Genomic DNA, 27,665 nt, shown 5'->3' on the forward strand with positions numbered 1-27,665 from the left:
TGAACAGAATGTTCTTATAGATATCTTATAGATAACCAGGGCCCAAAGAATAAAATGGTAAAAGTTTGTTTTACTTTTAATCTTTTTTTTTTTTTAATCCAGCAAATAAAACAAGTTTGCTAAATAAAGTACACATTTTTTACAATTTAGAAATTATTTATACTATTTTAGAATGTGTGTAATAGTGAATAGATTTTATGGTCTGTTACAATTTAACTTGAATGAAGATAAAATTTGAAAAAGTTGGTCGATGGCATAACTTTATACAAAAACTATTGTTCTGATAGGAAGCGGTATATTTAGGTGTCACTCAGTATAAAGCCACATTATTTATACTTGGTGGTATGGAGTACTGTGATAAGAAATTAACATTAATGAGCAACTAAATGATGTGGCATCTGATAAGGTTAACGACAGTTACTCAATCACGGCTTAAATTAATGCGGCCGAGACCATAACTCATTTCTTTTATATACTGTAACACTTACAATGACCATATCATCAGATCACCAGTAAGTATATGAACATAATTGGGAGTCTGTTAAAGTTTTATAAAGACAATATTTATATAAAAAGAAAAATGACTGATTAAACTCTTCTGTTCACACATCTTTAAGGCATGCCCATCTCACACTGCCTAATGAGCTTTAATTAAGATGAATCTTTTATTTGACACTGGCTGACAGATATTTACTCTGTTGGTAAAATAATCTAAACTGGCGTAGTGCTGGATTGTGGATCTGATCTGCTGGCAAAAACAATCACGCTCTGTGTGGCATCTCAGTCTGAGAAAGGCTCGTTTGAGCTCAAACATTGCCCTAGGTGGGAAGAATTAAAGGGACACTGTAGGCACTTTAATAATTCATCTAATTGAAGTGGTTATGGTGCCTGGAGTCCCCCACCATGTAAACCATTTTCAAGCCGTTTAACACAGAATGAGGTTCCCTGGTTTCTCACAGCCCGCCTTAACTGGAGGTGTGACTAAGGCAGAGATTACATACTTCTTTCTGGACATACCAATTAATACCTAAAAGGGTGCGGTCATAAACTGACAGCAGTAAACCGAGACTCTTTGCCAACCATTGCTGCTCAGGCCAATGCTTCTTCATAAGCCCAATCAGCACAGAGGGGTTAGGATGCTTGGAACTCTTGTTTAGCAATAAAACATTCAAAATGGTTTAACACTGAATGGAAAGACCGCACCAGGGGACTCCAGACACCATAAACACTTCAATGATATGAATCAACCATAGTGCCTACATTGTCCCTTTAAAATACGGTAACATATACTGCCCTGGCCTGTTCTGTATGCTGTTGGTGCTCCAGACATTGCGGCACTGGGTGAGTGCTGAAGCAGTGTGCCAAAGCATATCGTCCTATGGTACAACAGTTAATGCCATTGTTCCAGCTTTGCAAAGGGATAAAATGAACTAGCTATTGATCAATGAATTCTGCAGAATTTACACACCTTGAAGGGGATAGGCTGGTTTAGAGGCAAGAATGTCCAGGACCAGGGTTCCTTAGGTCACAAGGAGCTGGATTTCAAACATTATTACTACATTTTGCATACAGCGGTTGTGAATTGCATGTGTTTGTGCAGACAACAGACATTACTTTGCATGTTTGGAAGATTACTAGGACCCTTCCATCGATCACACCACCAGGAAGACTAGAATTCCAGCTACCATGGTGTCATTCATTTTGTGAGACGATTTAGATTTAATCTGGACTGTGCTCTTTTTCTGTACCGTATGTTAGATTTTATTTTTCACACTGAATTGACTTCAGAGCTGTACACAAAACATGCGTGGTGAGTGTTAGCTGGTGGTCCAGTTAAATTTGGGAGCCAGTGACCTAATCCCTTAGTCCAGGGCAGCCCAACAGGTAGATCCCCAGATGTTGTAGAACTAGAACTCCCATGATGCTTTGTCATTCTAAAGGCATGCAGAGCATCAAATGAGTTGTAGTTCCACAACATCTGGGGATCTACCTGTTGGGCAGCTCTGCCTTTACTTACCATAGAGACTGGAGACCACGGTTAGGTTTTCCAAATTGAGTTGCTAGCCAGATGTGTAAAGGTATTTGTCATATTGTGTGTGCGTGCATGGACTATGTGTAATGTCAGAGTGCACAAATAAACAGGGATGTGTGTGTGGAGAGTAAGTGTACAAGCTTGCAGGAGAGCATGTGTGAGCAGAGTATCAGTGTGCGTGAATGTGGGTGTGGAATAAGGCATACGTCTGTGCTCCCCTTGTGTTTCCCAATTAATTTCTTCCCAACACAGTCAGTCGACCATTCTCTTACTTCAGCCAAAGCCTATTCCCATCCTATTAGCTAGCACCCCCTTATAGCTAGTAGCCCATATTTTGGCCGTCAGGCTATTCCCCTGACAGTGTGTTCACAGTGGGGAGGACTCATCTCCCACCAGAGTGGCGTGAAGTCGGTGTGCTGCCTATAGGAAATTTTATCACGAGTCACAAATGGTGGAGTGGGCAGCATCATTGCTGTTAGAAACACAGATTCATTCTCTTTGTTGAGGTTCTGCTTCCACAGCTACTGTTGGCCAACATCCTACTTACAGCCACATGCAGAGCAGAGTAAGGACTCAATTTCCACTCACCTTTTGTAAGAGACCTGCTTGAGACACATTCTCCCTCTGCGATCAGGGTCTTTGTAACCCAGAACTATGTCCAAAAAGCTTTATTTATCTTTATATATTCCTCATCAAAAATGGCTCTCCTGTGCTCAACTGAAACCGTCGTAGAGATAATGAAATATATAAAACGCAGTATTTTGTACATAAACTTTATTCCATGTAACAATACAAAAAGGGAAACAAAATCAAAAAGAAAACAAGTATACTTTACTCCTCATGTTAACGCAAAATGCAGTCATTTTAACAGAGATTATTCTCGAACAACAAATATGACAAAATGTTCACACTGTGCTCAAACAGAACGTAAACATAAAGAGAAATCTCGTTTTTCAAAGAAAAACAAAAAAGTTAAAAATATATCCTGGATTTGCCACCTACATCCCTCTGGCACTCAAAAGGTCAAACATATATTAGAATACATATGTCAAAATATTTACATAGAAAGTGTGGAGGAGGGGATTGTTTATTTAGCAGCAATAACACATACTACCACTATTGGAGGGGAGAGCGCGGCATAGAAAGATATCCCTTCTATTACCATGTGGAACCAATGGCAACGCGAGCAGCTTCCGTACACATCACACATTATCACACAAAATCATACGGCCTACAGCTCTTTCAGGCTATGGTTTAACGTAAAGCAAATCTGCTGGGATCGGTGGAAAAAAGATCCAATGAATCCTGAAACCGTAATTAAAAGACAACGGTCAGCGCCAAAAATACATTTTTATTTATTTTTTTTAAATATAATTGTCTTTTATCAAGTCTAAAATAAAGTATATGTAAAAAGAAAGTGTGAGGAAAACTCATCCCTCCCTTTAATATATGATGGGATCCTGCAGCCATAAACATACACCTCGGGTCAGACAGTTAGTCTCTATGGTCTTCTCTCTTTCTGTGCAGGGAGTGAAGCAGGAAAGACCATAGAGACTAACTAACCATTTTCAAACACTGTCTGACCCAAGGTGTGTGTATATGGCCGCAGGATCCAGTCAGATATTAAAGGGAGGGATGTGTAATTCATATAAAAAAAAAAAAAAATTTTTTTTTACTTCTACTTTATTTTAAATGTAATAACCCTTTCAGCAAGTTTTAAATGGTTTGCGGTTACAGTTGTCCTTTAAGAACACAGCAGTGTCTGAGGTAAACATATTAAGGAGTTGAAGCAGTTTCTAGATCACATTTTACATACATGTAGAATACACGGGAAGATATGTCACTTATCATTGCGAGACAAAAGAGGGGTAGCATTTGATCAATGTGTAGTGCAAATTCATAGCACGTTCAGCATAAAAAAAAGACAAAAAAATATAAATCTGGATACTCAGACAAAAGGTCTGCGGTTTGTGAATAAAGAGGACTTCAGGTTCCAGCATTTCAAACAGTGGTCCATACCAGACATACAATAAAACTGCTATATTGTAAATGAAATCCTTTTACTAAAACAAAGACCTTATTTTATCACTATCAGAGGCAGCGGTTTAAAAAAACAAAAACAAAAAAAAACCAACCCAATATGAAGAGTCCAATCAAGTCTTCAGTTGTGTAAGCATATTGCAATGTAAAAAAATGATATATATTATTTCTATTTTCCAGGAGAATCCAGTTCTAAGACACTTATCTCTTCTGCATCCCGATAATTCTTTGAACAGGTAGCACGCTGTTTAAATCTCGGTTGTCCCTCAATCTCACCCAGGCCTAAAATTAGACACACAATTAGTTTTAGAATAACTATTTTTACCATGTAGGCATCAACTCAATATGGTTTGATACATTTTCCAAATTATTTAATAATTTTTTTTTTCAGATTTAAAAAACAAAAAAACAAAAATGCATTTTAATAGTTTATCCAATAATATGCAATTATTTGGAAAGGTTGTCCAACAGTATTAAGTTGAGGTCTTGGTTTGCAAATAATTGTCCTCTGTGTTAAAAAATATAACACTAAGATGTTGTGGATAGCATTAATTAAATGTATCACAGTGCTAGTATTTGTGGTTCAGATTATCAGAGTGGGGCTGAACAATTATTATTATTAGCATTTACATAATGTCAACATATTCAACAACAAATAAAGTGCACACAGAATATTAACAATCTATGAAGATGAGGTCAGTGATTTGAAACGGGGTATCCAAGTTCTAAAGAAGTGTTGTTAACCCTGCTCTTCCAATTATCTGCACATTGCAACATATTTAGTGCCCACTATCAGCCAACAATGAGTATTTTAGGGTAGGTTTGTAGATGCTAGTATTTGTGTGTAAGTGCTCATTAGTGTTCAGAATAGAATAATTGAATAAAGTAAAAGAAGTCCTAAACCAGGGTACGCTGTAATACCATTACCAGATCTGCATTAAATATGAGTGGGGTTTTTCAATTAATGTTAATCACATATTAAGCAGAGTCGCAGCATTGCCTCAGTCTCATTATGCTTAGAAAGGCAAGAGGGCATGGGAAGTGAAAGTCATGTTTTGATAGTGACCTTTGCTGCCTTGGCTTGCTTCTACGACACATTATCCTGTTTAGGGACTTTCCATGCGCAGCGCAGAGTGGAAGGGTGGGGACTAGTTTGTGCTCTCTGACATATTTGATCTATGCATCATTAACATGTCAACAGGTCTTGGTTGAGTTTACTCACCTTCAAAAATTCTTCCTGAATCAGATCAAATTTCTGCTTCTCGTGGACCGCTCGAGCAGTGTTTGTTCTGTCAAATGGTTCTAGAATGGGAAACCATCATCTTATTAACCACAAGTACTCCCAAAAGTGGAATCAATAGCTCATATCCTGATTAGAGGTTTTTGTTTTTTTCTATGTCCAATTTTCAATTCATCAATGTGTAAACATAAGATTTTTTCTAATCTGTTTCACTTTAAACTGCTGACATGATCTTGCAGGCTTCAGATTCTGGTGACAATTTCAGAATGCACTGCATGAAATTTGATGGAATGTGGGGGGTTTAACATGAGAAGCCAAAGCATATTCTAAAACAAACCCATATGGTTAAATAATTCAACATCAGAAAGGAGGAAATGCCTAGAACACACTCTTACAAGAACGCAATTACACAAAACTATATTTATAAGAAGAAAAACTACCACAACAAGAGGACAGTCTTATATTAGAGGGGCAAAGGTTTAAAAATAATATCAGGAAGTATTACTTTACTGAGAGGGTAGTGGATGCATGGAATAGCCTTCCAGCTGAAGTGGTAGAGGTTAACACAGTAAAGGAGTTTAAGCATGCGTGGGATAGGCATAAGGCTATCCTAGCTATAAGATAAGGCCAGGGACTAATGGAAGTATTTATAGACTGGCTTTGAATAAATTAAATCACCTATTGTGTTTACAGTATAAACACACAAACAATATGTAGAAACGTAGCGAACACTATAATAAATGAACTTGGCTGCAAGCGGAACAGAAAGGAACCATGAGAAGCAGCAGGTTCCTCACTTTTAGAATACATCAGCAAGAAGCCAGACTGCACGTTCATATAGGGAGATAGAACAGAAAAGGGCCACGTGGATGGAGGTGACAGGGAAACGTGCAAATTACATTTCAGTAAATAGATAGATTTATGGAAGTGGTGACCGGTAACTGAGGTTTCCCGGCCATTAAAGATATTAAGTTGGGTGTTAAGGTTGGGATAAACATTCTCCTCTTGGCTCCAGGCAGACAGAGTAATCGTTAACGCAGACGGTTTCACTGGCAGGTAAGCTTACACTGCGAGCACATGCAGTGGGATTAAACTGTAGTCCATGCAGTCACCCAAAAGTGATAAAGAGCAAATGGCTTATATTTAAAGGGATACTGTAATTACCCAAACTGCTTCATTCACCTACAGTCGTTTTGGTATAGATCATGCCCCTGCAGTCTCACTGCTCAATTCTCTGCCATTTAGGAGTCAAATAACTTTATTCAGCCCTAGTCACACCTCCCTGCATGTGACTGACATCGCCTTCCTAAACACTTCCTGTAAAGAGAGATGTTTCACAGAACACAGAACTTAGTGATGATAATGATGCAAATCTACTGGAAGTCCAGGTTAAACACCTGCTGAGAGGATTAAGTAACCACCTTCCATGTGTGTTCCCATCCTGTTCACATCCTTAGCAGATAATGTATTTAACTGGTCTGTGATCTCTTCAGCTATCTCAGATTGTGAGTCAGCCTGGTGTGGGAGACGTGAAATTTAAATTTTATATATAGAAATAAAAGGGGAACTTGGCACTCAGCTGCTTCCTCACAGGGAGATGGGGATTAATAGATCTCTTACAAATTTCCTTATTTGGAGAATATTTACTTGTGTATTTGGTTCTCCATGAAGCTGGTTTTAGTGTCTGTCTGCTAGGAAACATCTCTAGGAAACATTCTTATTATCAGTCTATTGGTAATATCCTTCATTTGCAATGCTCAACATAAATATACAATAAAACTAAGATGTATAAATGATTACCAAAAGCAGAGCAAGTACAAGAATCTATCAGATTTATGAACCATTAGAAATTCAAATTTCAGGGGCGGGGCCTGGCCGCCGAGCTAGCCGGTCGCACCTCACAACAGCTCCGGCAAATCTTGGCTTAAAAACCTACAATATGGATCGGTTGAACTCCCCTCGTTGACCTACCGCGGTGGGCTGGCACCTATGGAGACACTGGACCCGGGGAGAGGCTTGCAGTTGCTGTTTTAGTCCCCCGGTGGGGTACGCACTGCTCCTTTTGGATGAGGCCTACTCAGGCCGTGAGTGAGGCGGACGGCCGCCGCCCTCTATCCTGCCCAATGCTACTCAGCCAGGCTCCTTCGGCTGGGCGACCTGGGCCCTGTTCCCCCCCACTCTGGGCCGGTGGGGGTGATCCCGGCCTGCACCCTGTACGCCCTGTGGCTCCTGCTACATCGGAGCTTTTGAGCCCCCGACAGCCGCCAAACCACAACTCTGACCGCACCTAAAATGGCGGCGCAGCGACCCTGCTGGCTCACACGAGCACCTCTGGCTTCCGAGGGGATGGTACCCTCCAGAATCCCACGCAAGCACTGCACGCCTGCAGAAATGGATCAATGCCAACTGACCCACAGCCTCAGTGATAGCTGTACAAGCGATACCACGACAAAAAGGCGGGAGCGACTACCTGCTAACCAGCAAAGCACTGACCCATCGCTCCAGACCCAGCAGACCCCTCGGACCTGCCCAGATGACTTTCACACCATAACTCCAACCCGAGGAGCTGTCCTACACCGCCTCCATAACGACGCAGTGAAACCAGTAAGCCGGACCGCAGGGAGTAGGCACCAGACTGCTGGAGGAAAGAGGTGGAAGAGAGCTCCACATCACAGCACCAAACAATTCTGGACTCACTGGGGGAGCGAAGCCTGCATAACTCACCTCCTTGGGGTTCAAGTACCTGGCAGCATGCCGCTGGGGTGTCGGGTGCTCTTATACTCCAATAGTCATATAGTTTTAAGCGAATGACCTCAGGACTCTACCTGCATACTAAGCGTAATTAGCAAGGGCAACAGCTTAAGGGCATAATTTAGCAACAGCTAACTCATGAGTGAATATCATAGTACTAAAGTTCGCAAGCTTGTGTTACAATAGATAAGTGATTACTAGTACTGTTTTATAAAATGTGCAATACATTTACAATCTTAAGCGCACTTAGCTGGTTATACGCATGTCTAGCCTAGCATGTTATGCCATAAAAATGATGCCTAGAAGCCTGATATCTTCATGTAACATAAAAAAAAAAATGTGCTGATTGCCCGGCTATTGTTATATTGCAAATCATAATGCCACACTAGAATGCCAACCTAGCACCATAAAGCGGTGATCACCTTACTATAATATAACGATTTCTCTGTTTAGCCAAAGCCTGTTATAACTATATAAAAATGTGCAATGTCTCATGCCACTGTCAAACGTATGTGCATCCACAAACACGCTGTTGTGGCGTATGTCAATAATATGTAATAAACTGCACAAAAAAATAAAGAATTAAAAAAAAGAAATTCAAATTTCAAAGCTTTTTTCCAATCCAGCTACTGTTGCCTCAAATGTGAAACTCACTTTAAATTCCAGACAATTCCCAAGACTTGTACCCAACAATTATCCCCAAGAATGAAAGACTTCAACCAAATACCATTATTGCAATTTCTGTTAGTATAGTGCATGCATTTTCTACAGAGCTTTACAGTTTGACAGCAAATAAATGAATATGTATTAACATGAATAGAATGCTTACAATCCAGAGGAGGTATAGGGACACAGAATGCAAGGAGGGCACGACCCAAGCATGCTTACCATCCAGAGGAGGTATAGGGACACAGAATGCAAGGAGGGCCCGACCCAAGCATGCTTACAATCCAGAGGAGGTATAGGGACACAGAATGCAAGGAGGGCCCGACCAGAGCATGCTTACAATCCAGAGCAGGTAAAGGGACACAGAATACAAGGAGGGCCTGACCCAAGCAAGCTTACCATCCAGAGGAGTTATAGGGACACAGAATGCAAGGAGGGCATGACCCAAGCAAGCTTACAATCCAGAGCAGGTATAGGGACACAGAGTGTGAGATCACCAGTTAGAATGCCGGTATTTAACGGAATTAATGATGCTGAGTGCCCACATCACATGTATGTGTGTTAACTTGTGTAAAACAATGGATATAGAATGTATTTTACCTTCCACACAGATATATTTGTTCCTCCATTCAATGCCGTCTGTCCGTGCCATAGCTTTACCCTCACGTACAGAAACAGTTCTTTTACCCCACCTAAAATTTAAAAAAAAAAAATAATATATATTTTTTTCTATTACCATAGTAACAGTAAACTGAAGTGCTTTTGGGGTGTGGAGTGGTCCTTGAACCATGGACGACCATTACCTAAAGCTCAAGGACAGATGATGCCACAATGTGTGGACAGGATGTGTAGACAGGAGTCTACAGATAATTTTTACATGTTAAAACAATCCAAGGTAAATTTAGAACATGGTGTGACAAGTTTTCCTAGAATCTAGGGGACAGGCACATTTTCTCAGACTTCATATTGCCAGAGATAAATCTAAATCACGCACAATAAATTACTACATTAGAGTTAAATTGAGATGTTGGTTTAGTCGTGGTCTCTCTCTCTACCACTTTTCCCCCCCTCACAGAATATGGGTGCCCAGCTTTCATTTCTGGAGAATGCTGAAAGGTTATGTGTAGAACCGTCACTCTGATCAACAAACCGCAGGCTAAAAACAGATTCACAAACATGTCTACGCTAAGTATCTGAGAAAAAGGTAATCTGACATTTAATGCCCAAAGTGCGCAGATTCACCATCTGCATGTGAACCACCACTGACACCATGCATGAGACATTCAGTTTAATGCATCCAATACAGGCAATATCTCGCTTATATGGCAGGTTAAGTTTAAAAACACCTTCGTAAAGCGAATCACAGGCTTTTTTCATTTGCGAGTACATGTAAAAGCCTTATATCATGTTTTTCATTAAGTGTGCAATAGTAGTAGACTACATCATAATTGCATACAAATAAATATAACAAAATGCTGCCACCATAAGTACTGCTCATCTTAAAATAGTGGTGACTCATCATATGACTATAACGGAGCGGCATTAGAACCCCTGTATTAGTGAAGTGCTGTATGGAGAGGTAGTACGGTTCTTCTAGTTCATTACTCACTCAAATTCAATGGCAAAATATTTTAGGAAACCCACAAGAAGTTCGCCAAGGGATGCTCCATTTTTGGAAAAGTACTGCGGAACATTGCGAGGAGCTTGATGGACAAGGTGCAACTGCATAGTAGGATTAAAACAATCCTATCAGGATACAAAAAAAAAAAAAAAAAAAAACAGAATCACAATAAAGCATTTAGAGGGATGTTTTCAACAATTTGCAGTCAATGAAGCTTTATTATACACAGATAATACAGAAACAGCATCCACTGTATCGAATTTACATTGTAAAAATTACCATCTTAGTGGCTTTAAATTTCCAGTACAATCCTAGTAGCCAAGTCAGAAAAGTTACTCACTACAGCAGGAATGGAGGGTCCTGATCCAACATATTGTAAAGGGGGGGTGGGGGGGGAAAAGGTGAACATTTCCACACTCTGCATAAAATTGGTATCATTTTGAAGATCAGCCGAATAAAATGGATATTATGCTAGTAAATAACCAAGATGTTACATCAGCAAAGTATCAGTGAGACTGGTTTGAGGAATATACCGTAAATTACCCCAATGATAAATAAACTGGTTCGTTTTGAAACGGCTCATTCGTGAGCTGGAAATATAAACCTTCCAATACTGATGTCACACGGGCATTTCACTTGTCTAAGCGCTAGTTTTAACTAGTACTGGGTCACATTATCATGGCATATATACATAGAATGACCTTGGCATCCACGGAGACTGGCACAGTTAGAACAATCCAAATTTAGCCATCTAGCACCCTCAATGGGGAATATTCTCAAACAGAGAAGCTTAGATGCTTCACTGTGTTTAATAGGAAATTGAGACGAGCACAATGAAGAGGACAAACGTTATTAAAAGGTCAAAATGTACAAGGCATTGGCAGCATGAAAAGGTTTATTTCTACTGGAAACATCCAAGGACATACCCACAATACCATATACAATGTATAATACATATTACAAATGAAGTTAAAATTACATCACTTAGGGTACATTCCCATCAGAAGTTAAATGAACACTTTGATTTATTTTACTAACATGATATACCAAAGATAACATATGTATTTTTTCCAGTATGTTTTCTTTTGGGGTATATGAAAAAATATATTGCATGTAAAATCTGCTGTACACACTCCATATACATGGTGTTCCGTTAAATGAAAAATATATTTTGTAGGAAAGGATTTAAAATATGTGTATTACTTTATAATGAAGGGACATTTAAATGCCTTGGGTTTTACAGTAGTAATACTTACTGGGTAGATTTTTTGAAGAGATGGAAGAATGGGTTCAGGTTGGGCTGTAAAACAGGAAGGGGAGGAAAGACAGATACATGAATCTCACTAATGGAGGAACCAAATATACAAGAAATCTGCCATAGGCACGCACATCAACATTAGGTCCAAGAAAAATAATTTGGGAATGTACAGCCGAACCTTTCCAACTGGTAAATCTAAACCGGTTTCATAAAACAATTGGTTCCACTTTAATTTAATTTGGCATTATACATTCAAACCTTGTAAGCCAAGATGATGGAGCTGGGGGGGGAGGGGGGGGGGGGGGGGGCGGCGAGGAACAGAGGTGTTCGTGTAACTTCAGCTTTATCCAAATGGCTGCAGAAGGACCGAGCTGTGTGTCAAACAGTTCCCAGCACCTACAGACTCACAGTACCATAACCACTACAACAAGCTATAGTGTGTATTGAGCTTAGAGTCCCCTTTCCAGAGTTATTGGTCAAGGATGGGAGAAGTCCCCACATACACTGACCGCGGAATATACGGTGCACTGGCAGAGAAAGAACCGAATTAAAAAATAACCATCATCTTTCTCTGCCAGCGCAGAGGGCACAGGGTATTGTGAGGTTTATATATCGACATAAAATAAAAGTGCAGTTAGAAAGGCACATTTTAAAATAAAAAAGGTAAATATTGAATATATGAATAAAAAGTATACAAGTCCCAACTCCGGCACTCTCACCAAAAAAAACTAAACAGAACTAACCAGGGTGCTCCCTAGTGCAAAGGTATAACAGGTCAAAGAAGGAGCCCTCACAGGGTTTTTTTAGTGAAAATGCCTCCTGGGGTCTAAATCTTGATAAAGAAGACAGGAGGATCAAAATGTTGATTTTCTTTGCGGTTTCTATGAATACACCTTTCCACTAAAAAATACTGTGAGTGCTCCTTCTTTGACCTGAGAGATACGAGAGAGAGAAAGAAAGAGAGAGAAAGTAATCTTCCACTTTATAATTGAACACTTATGTCCCTTCGTAAGAATAAACTATATGGAAATAATGTAAAAATACAGACTTTAAGCCCCTAATTTTGTGCTGTCAGTTGGTCCCCTTCCAAGAAAAGGCATTGTATGGTAATATTGTACACAGTTACACACTCCAATCAGAGCACAATGTATAAAAACAGGAAGAAGGCAAGGAAGGGAATGTTAAAATCCAGATCAGTAAATGTTCCTTTATTGCGTTTATGTAAAAATCCATGTGATTACCAAGAGCTGTCAATACTACTGCAAACACGTATCACTTTGCAGCCATACAAGGTAGCAGAAACCTCTGCAGAGACTTCTTCCCCCTCACTCGAGCCCACTCTGTTCTCTCAATGGCTTGCAACAAAGCCCTTTTGCCACCTATGTATGGTTAATCATGGAAACAGTGTCTTTCTTCACCAACAATGACTGTTCCACTGCAGAGTCTGTTGCAGCTGTGAGTAACAGGCCCACAGGGAAAAGAGAAGCTTTACATCACGCTCAACCCCCACAAGACCCGAGACACTGCTAGCTTTCCAGCCACATCTTTAGAAGGATGTTAAAGAGACAGAGGAAGCAGAAAATCGCTCCCATCCTCTGCTCAGGGACTGGGGAAAGTGTGGAGTGTGCAGATGGTAACCAGAAGAACTTACTTTGTAAATAGTGCAAAACCATTAAAACAAGACTGTAGCTGCTCAGAGTCCCGCGACTGGCATCGTTAATCCCATGATGACTTGCCCACTTTTTAACAACCAGTACTAGAGGCCGGACACGGTTCTCCACTGTAAAAAGAGTGAACAGGAGATTTATAGACCAAGTCAGAGATAAATGTCCGGCAAGCAGTATTACTCAATTCCTCTACAGCCTAGATATAAGGAACCAGATATAGACAATAATAGAGAACGTGTGACATGATATGGGTGTCATGGAGGTGCAAAGTTCTTTATTCACGTAACAATACTAAACGAGGGGATGGGTACGGTATGTTATATGGGGGGGCTGTATGCCATGAGTGTAGTGTGGGTAGAGAACAGAGCTATATGCCATGAGTGTAGTGTGGCTAGAGAATAGAGCTGTATGCCATGAGTGTAGTGTGGGTAGAGAATAGAGCTGTATGCCATGAGTGTAGTGTGGGTAGAGAACAGAGCTGTATGCTATGAGTGTAGTGTGGGTAGAGAATAGAGCTGTATGCTATGAGTGTAGTGTGGGTAGAGAACTGAGCTGTATGCCATGAGTGTAGTGTGGGGAGAGAATAGAGCTGTATGCTATGAGTGTAGTGTGGGTAGAGAACTGAGCGGTATGCCATGAGTGTAGTGTGGGGAGAGAACGGAGCGGTATGCCATGAGTGTAGTGTGGGGAGAGAACGGAGCGGTATGCCATGAGTGTAGTGTGGGGAGAGAACGGAGCGGTATGCCATGAGTGTAGGGTGGGTAGAGAATAGAGCGGTGTGAAATGAGTGGGTAGAGAATAGAGCTGTATGCCATGAGTGTAGTGTGGTTAGAGAATAGAGCTGTATGCCATGAGTGTAGTGTGGTTAGAGAATAGAGCGGTATGCTGTGAGTGTAGCGTGGGTAGAAAATAGAGCCGTATGCTATGAGTGTAGTGTGGGTAGAGAATAGAGCTGTATGCTACGAGTGTAGTGTGGCTAGAGAATAGAGCTGTATGCTGTGAGTGTAGTGTGGGTAGAGAATAGAGATGCATGCTATGAGTGTAGTATGGGTAGAGACCGTTAATAGCAATATAAGAGAGAGAGGGGTTAAATGTAATGCATAATCCATATATCATAAATTCTTGTACACGTCGTTTATCACTAAAATAGACATTTTTAGAAAATTCGCTAAAAATTACTAAGTTCATGGAGAAACTACAAATGGGAAGAAAACAAAAAACAATGAGAAGATTGAAAAGAAAGCATGGGACTTACTGTGTGCATAGGTTCTGAGAAGGAATGTATTTCTGATCCCTACAACATTGTTTACATTCAAGTCAAACTCCACACCACTAAAAAGGAAGAAAAAGACTATCATTACTGCCAATAGATGGAACCTTATCCCATAAATCAAAACCACTGAATCCACAACAACCCAACATTGAAACCAAAACCAAGATTGAGACCTCCTACATTACAAGGCATATAGAAGAAGATTTGCACACATATTTTCTCAACTGATGTGGGTTAATTAAGTGAAGCATGCATTTATTAGGGTGTTGGGTGCTCAATGAGAAAAACCTGTTCCCCTAGAAGGTACAATACCAAGGAAAATAAACCAAAAGCACAGCAAAGATTATTGCACAAACATGTTTTCTATTACTCAGATATTGAAACACATAAAGACAGTGTAAATGTGCAGAGCAAGCATATAAACATACACAGAGCTACATGAACCTTAGTATAAAGTGCTCACAGTATAAACGTTGTGAAGGACTATCCCCTTCACTTTCAACTCTTTTTGCATTTCTGAATTTGTATGGAGTTTTATTTTGTTTATTTAGTTTGGCTTCCGAACCGAGACCACCCCAGATACCCATTAGAATGTGGCACTCTCCCGAACACCATGGACCTGCTGCCCGTTCCCTTTCAATGACATCTACACGAACAGCATTCTGTCTACCTTATGCGGTTTTCGTACAAAACCCCACAAACGGAGACCGGCTCTTGCCACAATTTCCCTGGAACTATTTTGGGCTTGAACCTTAGTGGCAGTCCGGTCAGAATTTTCCTGCAATGGCGATCCAAACTACTGAACGAATCTGGGTGAATTTTGGATATGCAACATCAGTGATATTGTGCCTGTGAGAATTATGTGCTGGTTCTATTGGAAAAAGGGTATCCGTGGCGGTGGTACCTTGGCAGACCGTCACAAACGCATTGACCAGCGTTACATCAGGATTCTCTAACATAAGAATATTACAAACAGACACACAGAGCAGAAAAAAATAATCATAGAATAAATACAATTACAAGTTTACCTGACTTTATCCCTGAACTTCACAATTGGCACTTTAGCTCGGATTAGCTGAGGTCTCTCTATATATGCTGTGAATCAAAACAATGGATTATAGAAACCTGAAATGGTCCTTCAATAGTACATAGACTGCTGCCGAAACACAAAAGCCATTATCCATCATTCTATTATTCACTTAAAGAAAAGTTATTTCCAGTAAGTTTTATTTAATTAACACTAACGATGCTCCCTCTGTTACTACTACTTTGGATGTCAGAGCTAAAGCTACATCGTTATCAATAAGTGACTACGCATTACAATATGAAAGACATTTTGTATCCATGGCCAATGCTTTTTGTAACCTCGCTCATACTTCAAGCTCTGACACAGTCAAATATGAGCATATATAAAGAGAAGATTTATTAGAAGTATTTTGTGGGGTTAGTGGTACAGACTTCCCTCCCATTTTTTTTTTTTTACTAAATCTATTTTTGCAGTATTCTTGTGATTACAGGGGTTCTTGAGGGGAGCCCAGAATGTATAACCTTAAAAGGGAAAGAAGCATGGGTAATATTAACATTAAAAATTAACTCAAAGCACAGGGTAGAGTTGCAAAGATGCCAAAATAGGAAATCTTTTGTGCAGAACACATTTCGCAACATGTACATGATCATTTTCCAGAGACAAGTGCTTACAAAGTCTGGTGTAGAAGTGTTTTTGGAGTAAGCTGAGTATATGCCTTGCTTCGGTTTTCTGATTGACCTGCAGGGATGTAAAATTGTACAAAGTAAGCAGCTTTATTTTTCCTCTTCTCCAAGCACTAAAGTAATACTAATCCTCTTCTCCAAGCATTCAAGTAATACTAATACTATGAATCCCCTCCCCCAGCCACCCTTCATCTGATCCCTAGTATTCTTACCTGACTGTTTCTATTTTGAAAAGGTTCAGGTATGTACGGGCAGGTTTTGATGCACATTTTGTTAATGTATGTGATTGCCTGAATTTAAATAATAATTATAAAAACCCAAAAACCTGTAAGTTTAAAGAGACCGTGTAACTTCTCTATTATAGTTTCTCAAGTTATCATCCTAGTAGACACTACAGAAGCAATTACTGGGGAAGGAGCACAGCAGAGGGACCTTGAAAAATACAATTCCCCCTCTGAAGCTCTACAAAGGAAACAAATCCAATATTTTTTGACAAAGCATAAATCATGGTTAGCGAGGGAAATACTAAAAGTTCAATGAGGTATAGCTTCAGTCTGTACTGTTTGCAGTAATTCTGCCGATTACATTTAATGCTCCAGAGACTGACACAGAGTGATGTTACAGTTAGATTACAGGTTTGTCTCACCCATACCTTGTCAGTGATTAACTAAACATCACATCGCGATGTAGAGAAAGGAAACATGGTATAAAAGGTGCAATGCATACAATTACATAAAAAGTCATTTTCACAGCTTCAAATACTCTGCACAAGGCTGCCAGGACAGATCTTTTGAACTATACCTCAACTTTGAGTGGTACCATGGTGACATTGTGAGATAAAAAAAAAAAAAAAATGAGCATTTCAATACTAGATTCATTGTATTCCAGAGCACTAACTGCTATACTCATTTAACATTAGAAACTCAAAGTGGGAAGAAAAAACAAGAAAGTAGCAGTATGTCTGGTGATACAAGATGAAATCCTGGCGCTCTGGGAGTACCAATATACGTGTCGAAACGCTGCCTCTCACTTTGCTAGCATGCTGAGATTTTGCTCATTCCTATATTCAGTGTGGTCTGGTTGAACAGGACTCCTTCCTTCAAGCACCCACACCAAAATTTGGATTGTAGGAGTGCAAAACATTTATTTATTTTTACCGAATTAACTGCTATTTTGGGTCCGAAAGTACACTATTCTGTTACGTATTCATAAACAATATTATATATTTGTTATATACATGGGTGTAAATATGTAAAAGATTTTTTTTTTTGTGCAATACATTCCATTACTTTAACATAATTCATGCAGCTGCGGTAGGTAACGTTACTTACCGGCTCCTCTTTCATAACCAAGCACAGATCAGCATCACTGCTCCTTGTGCCAAATCCATTCAGGGAAGAGCCCACTAGGTAAAGCCTGCTCTCTGGACAAAAAGCAAACGTTCATTAGGATAGGGAACAAACGAGACAGACACAGTATTAAACCACACGCCATGAAAGCAGCACTTACGGGGGAAGATTTGCTGAATTTCCCTCTGGAGTTCTGCTCGACAAACATCTTTCTTCTTCAAGTCGCTTATCTGCTGCTGACATGCTTGGAACAAGTCCAATATCTGCTGGCTCAACTGTAATACAATCACAAAATAAATCAAACCGGAAATTCAGAGTGTGTATAGATATTTATATACATACCCTCTCACAATTAATCTCAAATAAAGAATATTAATAATGAGAGCTGGTCACCAAATGCATTTCTAGTTCTTTAGCTAAAAAGGTGTAAACAGACAGTGTCCCTTTTTCAAGAGAAAATAAATAGACACAAAGACAAAAATAAATGGGTAACTACAGGCTCCCACACACATTAGATGCACTGTGTAGGTTAGGTTACAGTTTGTTATACTGGGTGGGTTTATATCATTAAAGGGGCACTCCAGGCTCCCACACACGTTAGATGCACTGTGTAGGTTAGGTTACAGTTAGTTATACTGGGTGGGTTTATATTATTAAAGGGACACTCCAGGCTCCCACACACGTTAGATGCACTGTGTAGGCTAGGTTACAGTTCGTTATACTGGGTGGGTTTATATTATTAAAGGGACACTCCAGGCTCCCACACACGTTAGATGCACTGTGTAGGTTAGGTTACAGTTTGTTATACTGGGTGGGTTTATATTATTAAAGGGACACTCCAGGCTCCCACACACGTTAGATGCACTGTGTAGGCTAGGTTACAGTTCGTTATACTGGGTGGGTTTATATTATTAAAGGGACACTCCAGGCTCCCACACACATTAGGTGCACTGTGTAGGTTAGGTTACAGTTAGTTATACTGGGTGGGTTTATATTATTAAAGGGACACTCCAGGTTCCCACACACGTTAGATGCACTGTGTAGGTTAGGTTACAGTTTGTTATACTGGGTGGGTTTATATTATTAAAGGGACACTCCAGGCTCCCACACACGTTAGGTGCACTGTGTAGGCTAGGTTACAGTTCGTTATACTGGGTGGGTTTATTTTATTAAAGGGGCACTCCAGGCACAGTGTAGGTTAGGTTATAGTTAGTTATACTGGGTGGGTTTATATTATTAAAGGGACACTCCAGGCTCCCACACACATTAGGTGCACTGTGTAGGTTAGGTTACAGTTAGTTATACTGGGTGGGTTTATATTATTAAAGGGACACTCCAGGCTCCCACACACGTCAGATGCACTGTGTAGGTTAGGTGACAGTTCGTTATATTCTGTGGATTTATATTATTAAAGTGTTAGGGGCACACTTTCTCACACATTGGATTACAGTTTGTAATTTTAGTTAAAAATAACCCAAGGTAGGAAATTAGGGAAAATGTGTATATATTTTTTTTAATTTAAAGAAGGATCCAGCCTTACTTTGTAATATGCAGTTCTAAGAAGAGTCACTGCACACAAAGAATCTATCAGCCTAGAACAGGAACAACCCAAAAAGACTAAATTTGGACTTTATGGACATTGAAACATTGGGTTTTTACGAATTCCTATAGCAGGCTGCTTGGTTCCAGTGTGTGCCCGGACTCTTCTTGGAATTATCTACTCCAGGAAGTGTGCCATTGTTGTCGCTGAAGCTCTGTCTGTGGATCTAGGTCGATATGTGCGATTCCCCTCTGTACAGTTTTATGAACACGTGCTCCTTTCAACTGCAACATGTCCTCAACATGACTTTAGATTACACATTAGTAACTGGATCTGATGTAAACATGCAGTTCCAAATTTCTAGAACTGAAATGTTTGACTATATGCATCGCAATCCCACATTAATAAACTCAATACATTGTATAACTCGTTCTGCCGATTTGTGCGACAATGTAATTACAGGACCCACCATTGTGACATGCTAAAAGAGCTAAACTGGCTGTCGCTGGAATCCAGACGCACCCTTCATCTTTCCAGCCTTGTGTTTAAGAGATTTTCTGGGAAACTCCCACCCTACCTGAGCAGAATGCTTTCCCCGACTGTTCCCACCTCCTATAACCTCCGATCCGGTGCCAGCACTTTATTTAATCTACCTCAATACAAAAAGAAAGCAGCCCAATCCTCCTCCTCCTACAGAGCACCGCAATTGTGGAACGACCTCCCGCACACTTTAAAATCTTCCCTAGGCTTAAAGTCCTCTAAGAGATCCCTCTCAAAACAGAATGCACGTGTCATGGTTGATTATATATTTCCTACCTGTTCTATGTTACAATTTGTATATATTGTGTATTAATATTGTTTTTGTATTTTACTGTACCCCAATTGTAACAATGCAATGATTTGTGGACCCAGGACATACTTGAAAACGAGAGAAATCTTAAAGTATCTTTCCTGGTAAAATATTTTATAAATAAATAATATTTGAATAATTAGTGTTACTGGGTCAATACGGAGTGTAAAGACATTTAAACAGGTCATTTACAACAGACCTATTGAGACTGGACAAAAGGTAGTTTCTCTTACAGCAGTGTTAATGGCTCTTTACTATAAAAATGTGGTCTGGATTTTTTTTTAAACATAATATTGAAGGCTATAATTAAAAATGTACATGGGCTGTTTTTCCAATGAGTTGCAACAATAGTCACATTTTGACAAAATCAAGGAGATGATTTCCAAATTAACATATGATCGCAGCTCAGCAGATTCAACTCTCGCTCAGTTTCCCAATCTTTGTGTTCAATGGATTGTTATGGCACTCAATACAGAAAAAATTGGCATCTATAGAGGGTTATAGCAAAAATCCAACTTCTACAAATCAAGGCAGCTTTTCACATGCAACAGGTCTGTACAAAAGCCTCCATCACAAATGAATTACACGGAAGTCATGCAGTTTGAGCACCATAACCATTAAAGGCCATTATAGAAGGCTCAAAGCACATCCCTATTTGAGTGATTTGACCAACGTGGTGATACCCAAGGCACCCACAAGCCTGGCCACTTTCCTTATTGCTAATGAGAATTTAAACTTTATCACTCCAAAAACCTCGCTCAGTGCTTTATGTGTGATCCCGCTTTTTAAATTTTACAAAAAGTGCAGATTTCATCAGAGATTGTCAGATTCATAAATAAACCTTGTTAAACCCCTCTCTCCCTGGCTGCAGTCAGCCAGCTTCCTGGTTTGTTTAGCTCATAATAATGTTATTAGCATTAGCAAGTTTGACCATATTGGATGCCACGGACAGGCTGAGAGTGATAATGTGCCAACTCCTTACCGGTACCATAATCAATGCAACAGCATGGAATGGTCATGGTGCTTAGACTAAAGCTTTCAGGCTATTTAAGAACTTACCTTCTCCTTAGCAATTGGTAAAGTAAGCTCAACATGGTCAAACAGCCACGAGTCTCTGGAAGATGAAGCACATCCATTGATCTCAGGAGCAGGAGACTGCAGCAGCGGCAATGCAATAGACCCTGGGAAAGATCTTCTGAGGTCATCTCTTAAAGGCACGGATTGGTGAATTGCAGGCGAAGATTGCGGAGGCGTATGAAAACGCTGTCTCTTGACGTCATAAATATTTCCCTCATCGCTTCTCCTCCTAAAAACAAAATGGACACCTTCTTTCCAATCTGTGACATTAGGAGCTCCACCACCCAGCAACAAATATACAGCAGCAACAAGCAGTGACTCTAGAGAAGGAATGATACAAAGTGCTCTGGAAAACGGGACAGCAACTCGCTTCCAGGATCTCAACACAAACCTTTCAAATTCTAGAACTGCTAAAAACAATTATTCAAACGACTACTAAATAATGGAAATATTAGCTGGAAAAGGTAATAAAGAAAAGTGCACAAATTGAAACATTTCTGTGAATAAAAATATTATTTAATAAAAGAAATAAAATAAAACTGGTTCCAAAAGCTTACCGTAATAATGATTCAATATGGAGAATCTGTAGAAGTAAAAATGGTAATCTGGGCAAAAAAGAACCTGTATTCACTGTGCACGTCTTTGAAATGTATTCAGATAAGCTTGTTACTGGCAGTCGTCAAACATACTGCACTTAGAACCAAGTAGGTCCAAAGAGAGGATAAAACATGCCAAGCACAGAAAATAAGTCACATTTTAAGTTGTGTGTAACATAATGTGTTTAGAATTAATATGTAAAATATATATCACACTAATAACCATTGTACACAAATAATATCGTGTCGGAGTATAGATTGTAGATGCATGCTTTAAACTTGAGAAAGGGAGAATCTCCCAAAAGCTCGTCATTCTGAATAAATAGGTATTACAAGATTCTGTTACGAAAACCCTAAACATTTGTTCCCTTTCAGAAACACTGACAAGTTAGAACTGACGACAGCAACAAGGGATTTGACTTAACCGGGTCCTAAAGGGATTTGTAAATAATAAGGTCTCTCGACCTTCTATTGTGAATGTAAAAATATCTCAGAGCCAGAAGGCTTTTCAGAGACAATTAAACGGGTCCCAGGCGGACGCTAAAACTGCAAGGTTTCTCCCCAAGCAGCCAAGCAGTTCACACAGTAAAGTTAGATGGAGATTGTGTTTTGAATAAATAATTTCAGTCTATTTTATCTTATGTAATGAGTGCCTTCAAATGTAGGGTAACGTTTTTACTGATTTTCATTGTTAATTTTTCTTATTTATTTTTTTAAATAGGCATTTTTATCCCCATGATTGTTCCGGTTGTCTGCTTACAAGTAAAATATTAAAAGGACATTGAAGGCCCTGTAATTGCGGCATCTCACTAAAGTAGTTATAGTGTCTGTAGTACCTTTGCGCCATTCCTTTCATTCAGTGTTAAACAGTTTTTAACCCCTTAAGGACCAAACTTCTGGAATAAAATGGAATCATGACGTGTCACACACGTCATGTGTCCTTAAGGGGTTAATGCTAAACGAGAGTCCCACTACCTCATGCCCTCTGTGCTGCTTTGTCTAATGAGGAAGTATTAGCGTGAGCAGCAATGGACAGCAGTGATTGTGTGAGTGTCAGCTTATATTGCAGGTATGCATTGGTATGGCTTTAGAAGGTAGTGTGTGATCTCCGCTTTGTCATACATCGAGTGGGGGTCCGGGCTGTCAAGGATCCTCAATCGGTATTAAACTGCATAAAAATAGTTTAACATTGAATAACGAGACAGCGTCCGGGGACTCCAAGCACTGTATCCAATTCAATGAGATTAAATGGTTATAGTGCCTAGTGTCCTTTTAATGTTCAAATAAATAGGGAAAAAAAAGCCACCTCCCCAAAGCAGCATTTATATAGTCTTTTTGACACATTTCTGTAGTATGTCATTTAAAATTTTCCTCACAGACATACCCACAAGCCATCAGACAGCCGTTGCCAGATTACTTGACTCTGAAGCCTGTGACTCTAGTGACTGCAATGTCTCATTCTTTATAATCCACCATTGGCACCATCATCCTCAGACTAGTTTGTCTATTTGTACTGTTTGAACGTATAGTCGATTCTCCATTGCTCTCCTCTCGATTTCAAAGTTAGAGACTTTCACTATAGTCACCAGACCCACTATACTTTAATGTAGTGGTTTTGGTATGTATAGTGTGTCCCTACAGGCTTTTCAATGTAAACGCTGCCATTTCTGCGAAAAAGCAGGGTTTACATTGCTTGCTAGCGACACCTCTAGTAGAAGTCACTCAGATGGCCACTAGAGGTGCTCACTCACATTCTGTGTCGTCACGCTCTGCATGGAGGCGCTGAAAGTTTCCATACAGATGCATTCATTCATGTTTTAGATTACCTATTTCGGTGTTTGGTTTTTGTATTTAGCTCCTGTATAGGTAAAATAAATAAAAAATAAATAAAACAAACAATCGGTCAGTTTTACACAGAGGAAACTGTTTCCACAGAGCTCTGACGCTTTGTTCAGGATTTTGCAATGTTTTTCTAAAGCTACTGAGATTCCACCAGAGACCAGGCTTTGCTCCACAAATACACTCTCCAAGGAGACACCAGACGCTTTGGAACATTTTACCAGTAAAACGTATGGTATAGTCTAACGAAGCTATTGGCATATATAAAGCTCCATCATAATACGTAGAATTTTATAAAAAATTATCTTTAAAGTACACTCCAAGTACCATAACCCCAACAGCATTTTGTACACTGCAACTATAAACACTAAATGAAATGGGTGAACGCAAAGTGTGTTGTGGGACATATTTAGCAAAAGGTGTTTACAGCAAGCGTCGTAGCTCACACCCAACTCTACATGCCATGGAGACAGCCCTACATACCATATCCTGCCAAATCAGCAATTCTGCAGAGCCTCCAGCCTTGATGTGGAACAGGAAATATTGAAAAAGCTCTCTACAAGGTCTTGGGGAAATTTTATTTCGAAATGCTCCCAGGCATAAATGCCACTACAAGTTCCCTTATTCAGTTTTATCTATAGTAGAACACGTTAAATGGTACACATATTTGGACTGTAGTTTAATTTGTATTCTTGTCACAATGCCTTGCCTATTAAACCTCATGCAGCCCACCGCTGTGTTAATGTGGTTCAGTAAGATAACACTGGCACATATGGATGTGTGCTGACTACTGGTAAATTCAGGAAGAACAGCCTATCCCAAAATACTTCATTGAAAACACAAGAAGCGAACTGGACTTTAAAAGGCTCAAATATCCAAAATACAGGTGCGACTTTAGAGTGGATGCAATCCGCTGACAAGATTTATCCACACATTTTGGAACCAAATTTTACTTCATCCAGACAAATGCATTCTGTGCAGATCATGAAATAGAAAAGCAGAGGCTGAATATCCAACCACTCATGCTTAACATGATCATAGAGAACCCATTAAGTGCTAGAAGCTAAGGTAGCTTACTGTATATGGCAGAGGATTCCATGTAGGAGTACTCACATTTTAAACACTAGAGAATAGAAACTCTATACACGATATTGGTTTACCGAGATCTACACAGCCTATATGAAAACATATAGGACAGGGGGACACAATCTTCACACACAAAGCACTTCAGCAAGCTGGTGTACTCTACTGGTTTGGAGTGTCCCTTTAAGTACTGTATTCAACATGTTAGTAAACCTAAATGAAATCTGCCAGCCTCGATCACCTTACAGAGGTTACACTGATGTATCACTCACCTTCAGTCCACCGACACACCTACTACTGTCGACACTGATTGGACAGGCTTTGGGACGTTTCCTCACGTAGTGCACACCTCCTTTTGGACGTCAACACACTAGCTTGTTGACAGCATGCTGGCGTCTGAACAGATAGAGGTCAGTCACTCCATTTCCATACTCCCTAGCCAGTGAGCTTACATAGTAAACCCAGTGCATGCGCTGTATTTGGTACGGGTGGAGAGAAAAGCTAGGTCCCTTCTCTTCCTGTCAATCAATTTATCAGCATAGTGTCTATGCTGAAGAATTACATTACAGGTAGGAGAAAAAAAACGTATTCAATCTTTTATTTTGTTTCCCAATCTATACCTTTGCTAGAAAAGCTGCTAGCACAATGTATAGATTAATTTCCACGTTCTCTCTAAAAGAGCATGAGTGGTTTGAGGAGGGTGACAGATCAACTTTAAGTCAAATATTTCACAATAGGCAGCACACTCCGCAATAAAAAGAAAGAACTTACTTCCGGTTCTGGAACGTGGAAGATGAAGAGCCAGGACTGACCATAGGGTTGTGATTTCCATAAGACCATGGTTGTGGTGACATTGGTGGCAAAATGTTCCCATTCATGAGCATTCTAGAGAGACTGAGAAAGTTCAGGTGTTAGTGAAGAGATGAAACAAGCATGAAATTAACAAGGACAGACCTACACGCCCGACAAAGACGAGACAGATCAACAACGATGGTGGGGAAAACCAGCACCTGTGGCCTGAAAGCACCAACATTATGTGCACAATAGAAATATATCGGGTTAAGTTACGCTGCTCACCAAATGGCAGGACAACTTCCATTTATTGCAGGTACACTGTCAGAAACTTTAATTCCATCATCACTGGACCTAGGCAAAGACCACAATTTAACCATTTCTTATTTTCTGAAATACTGTCATTGTATCATTGCTCCTTGACCAATGGCAAGATGATCTAACAGGAGTATATAAAACATTCACTGAGCCAGTATCCACAGACTTGGCTTGTAAGCAGGAGTGATATATGCCTGGGCTATACAAGCAATAGCCATGTCTCAGAAAGAAAAGATGCCTAAAAGAGACCATAAAAGAAGATCATTTACAGCAGGTTGGACAATTCTCATTAGCAAAATGAAATAAATCAATCACTGATTGTGTACTTCGATAACAAACTAAGCACCACAACAGTTATCAAATTGTACACTGAGAATCCTTAAAAAACATCACATCATATATATTATAACAAAATTAGGATGTTGGGTTTTCCAGGATGGGTACAATAATTGGAAGTTTTCTAATTAAGAAAGCTCAAGGAAACACGATATAAAAGAGCTACAAAAGACCAATACACAGGGTTAAAGGAACTCCAAATCAGTATTCCTAACATTATAGTGCCCTTAGAGCCCCCCTCTAGCAGATAAAGAGGTATAAAGGGTTAAAAACCAAAAACTAATTACGCTAAGAGTGAGAATGTCCTGTGTCATTAATGGGAGTCAAACTTCATATTATATTACAGGAGAGGACAGGGCGTTATATAATATTACAGGAGAGGTAGTGGAGGGAGCCCAGGTGGGCGCCCGGGAGTTCTATTAAAATCCCCTCATGGAGAGCTGAGCCAGGCAGGCGGCTTACTGAGTGCGCAGAGGGAGACAATCATCTCCCTTGCGCGTCCCGCAGTGCTGCCAGGACCAAGTATATGAAGTCACTCTGGTGACTATAGTGTCCCTTTAAGAATCATTTTTGTCATTGAAAAACCTGCTCCTCACTTTATTTAGCTGGCTCCTAGATTCCGAACAAATTAGTCCAGGTTTGCATTATATTGTAGGAAGCTCCCCAGCAGCTCCATTCCTCTAATCTGCAGGACATTCCTCATACCTCATGCGTATCAGCAGAGGATGATGAGAGATGTAGTCCACACAAAGCTTGCAGTGCCCATGGTTAGCAGCCACTCTGCCATTGGACTACAACTTCCATGACGCTGTGGCAGGCAGTGCATGCTGGGAATGGTAGTTCACACACTCTCCCATTGGACTATAACTCCCATGATGCCCTGGCGGGCGGTGCATGCTGGGAATGGTAGTTCACACAACATGCCATTAGACTACAACTCCCATGATGCCCTGGCGGGCGGTGCATGCTGGGAATGGTAGTTCACACAACATGCCATTAGACTACAACTCCCATGATGCCCTGGCGGGCGGTGCATGCTGGGAATGGTAGTTCACACAACATGCCATTAGACTACAACTCCCATGATGCCCTGGCGGGCGGTGCATGCTGGGAATGGTAGTTCACAAACTCTCCCATTGGACTCTAACTCCCATGGTGCTCTGCCATTAGACTCTAACTCCCATGGTGCTCTGCCATTAGACTGACTCCCATGATGCTCTGGCGGGCGGTGCATGCTGGGAATGGTAGTTCACAAACTCTCCCATTGGACTCTAACTCCCATGGTGCTCTGCCATTAGACTCTAACTCCCATGGTGCTCTGCCATTAGACTGACTCCCATGATGCTCTGGCGGGCGGTGCATGCTGGGAGCGGTAGTTCCCACTCACTTGGTGCCGACATGTTTCTGGAAGCTGAGCTGGGCCTGCAGCAGCTGGCTGGGGCTGTACCCGGAGTGGGGCAGCGGGGGGCGGCCGGGGGAGTTAGGGAACATGCTCCTCGCGGATAGGGACACACATCAGCCTGGAGGGGCCGGGGCTCCCGCCGCTCGCTCGGTGCTCCGTCCGGACCGGAGGAAATGGCGGCCACCAGCTGGCTGCTCGCCGCGATGACGTCACGCCACGGCGAGC

At 40.5% G+C, this 27,665-nt stretch overlaps 1 protein-coding gene across 2 annotated transcripts; it reads right to left on the reverse strand.

The window, feature by feature from the left end:
- Positions 1–2,791: 2,791 nt before the first annotated feature.
- TENT2 (terminal nucleotidyltransferase 2) lies at positions 2,792–27,665 on the reverse strand. Of its 2 annotated transcripts, XM_063453590.1 has the most exons (15): positions 27,426–27,665; positions 25,670–25,738; positions 25,364–25,486; positions 21,057–21,303; positions 17,768–17,882; positions 17,590–17,681; positions 16,247–16,313; positions 15,577–15,643; positions 14,531–14,607; positions 13,260–13,388; positions 11,607–11,650; positions 10,339–10,475; positions 9,330–9,421; positions 5,295–5,374; positions 2,792–4,354 (listed from the first exon to the last, which is right to left on the reverse strand). In XM_063453590.1, the coding sequence occupies exons 1-15, from the start codon at positions 27,527–27,529 to the stop codon at positions 4,274–4,276; spliced, it is 1,524 nt and encodes a 507-aa protein (XP_063309660.1). In that variant the 5' UTR covers positions 27,530–27,665; the 3' UTR covers positions 2,792–4,273. The 2 variants fall into 2 exon arrangements, with proteins under 2 accessions (XP_063309660.1, XP_063309661.1); XM_063453591.1 differs by lacking the exon at positions 25,670–25,738.

Source organism: Pelobates fuscus, chromosome 5 (assembly GCF_036172605.1).
Source record: "Pelobates fuscus isolate aPelFus1 chromosome 5, aPelFus1.pri, whole genome shotgun sequence".
NCBI classification, from domain to species: domain Eukaryota; kingdom Metazoa; phylum Chordata; class Amphibia; order Anura; family Pelobatidae; genus Pelobates; species Pelobates fuscus.

What these genes read in the sequence shown, in the direction of transcription:
- TENT2 (XM_063453590.1), bottom strand. Translation starts at nt 27,529, where the DNA reads ATGTTCCCTAACTCCCCCGGCCGCCCCCCGCTGCCCCACTCCGGGTAC. An exon ending in TATTTTGCCATTGAATTTGA is followed by an intron (nt 9,422 to 10,338) that starts GTGAGTAATGAA and finishes TTTAAATTTTAG; the next exon opens with GTGGGGTAAAAGAACTGTTT. An exon ending in CAAATATATCTGTGTGGAAG is followed by an intron (nt 5,375 to 9,329) that starts GTAAAATACATT and finishes TTCCCATTCTAG; the next exon opens with AACCATTTGACAGAACAAAC.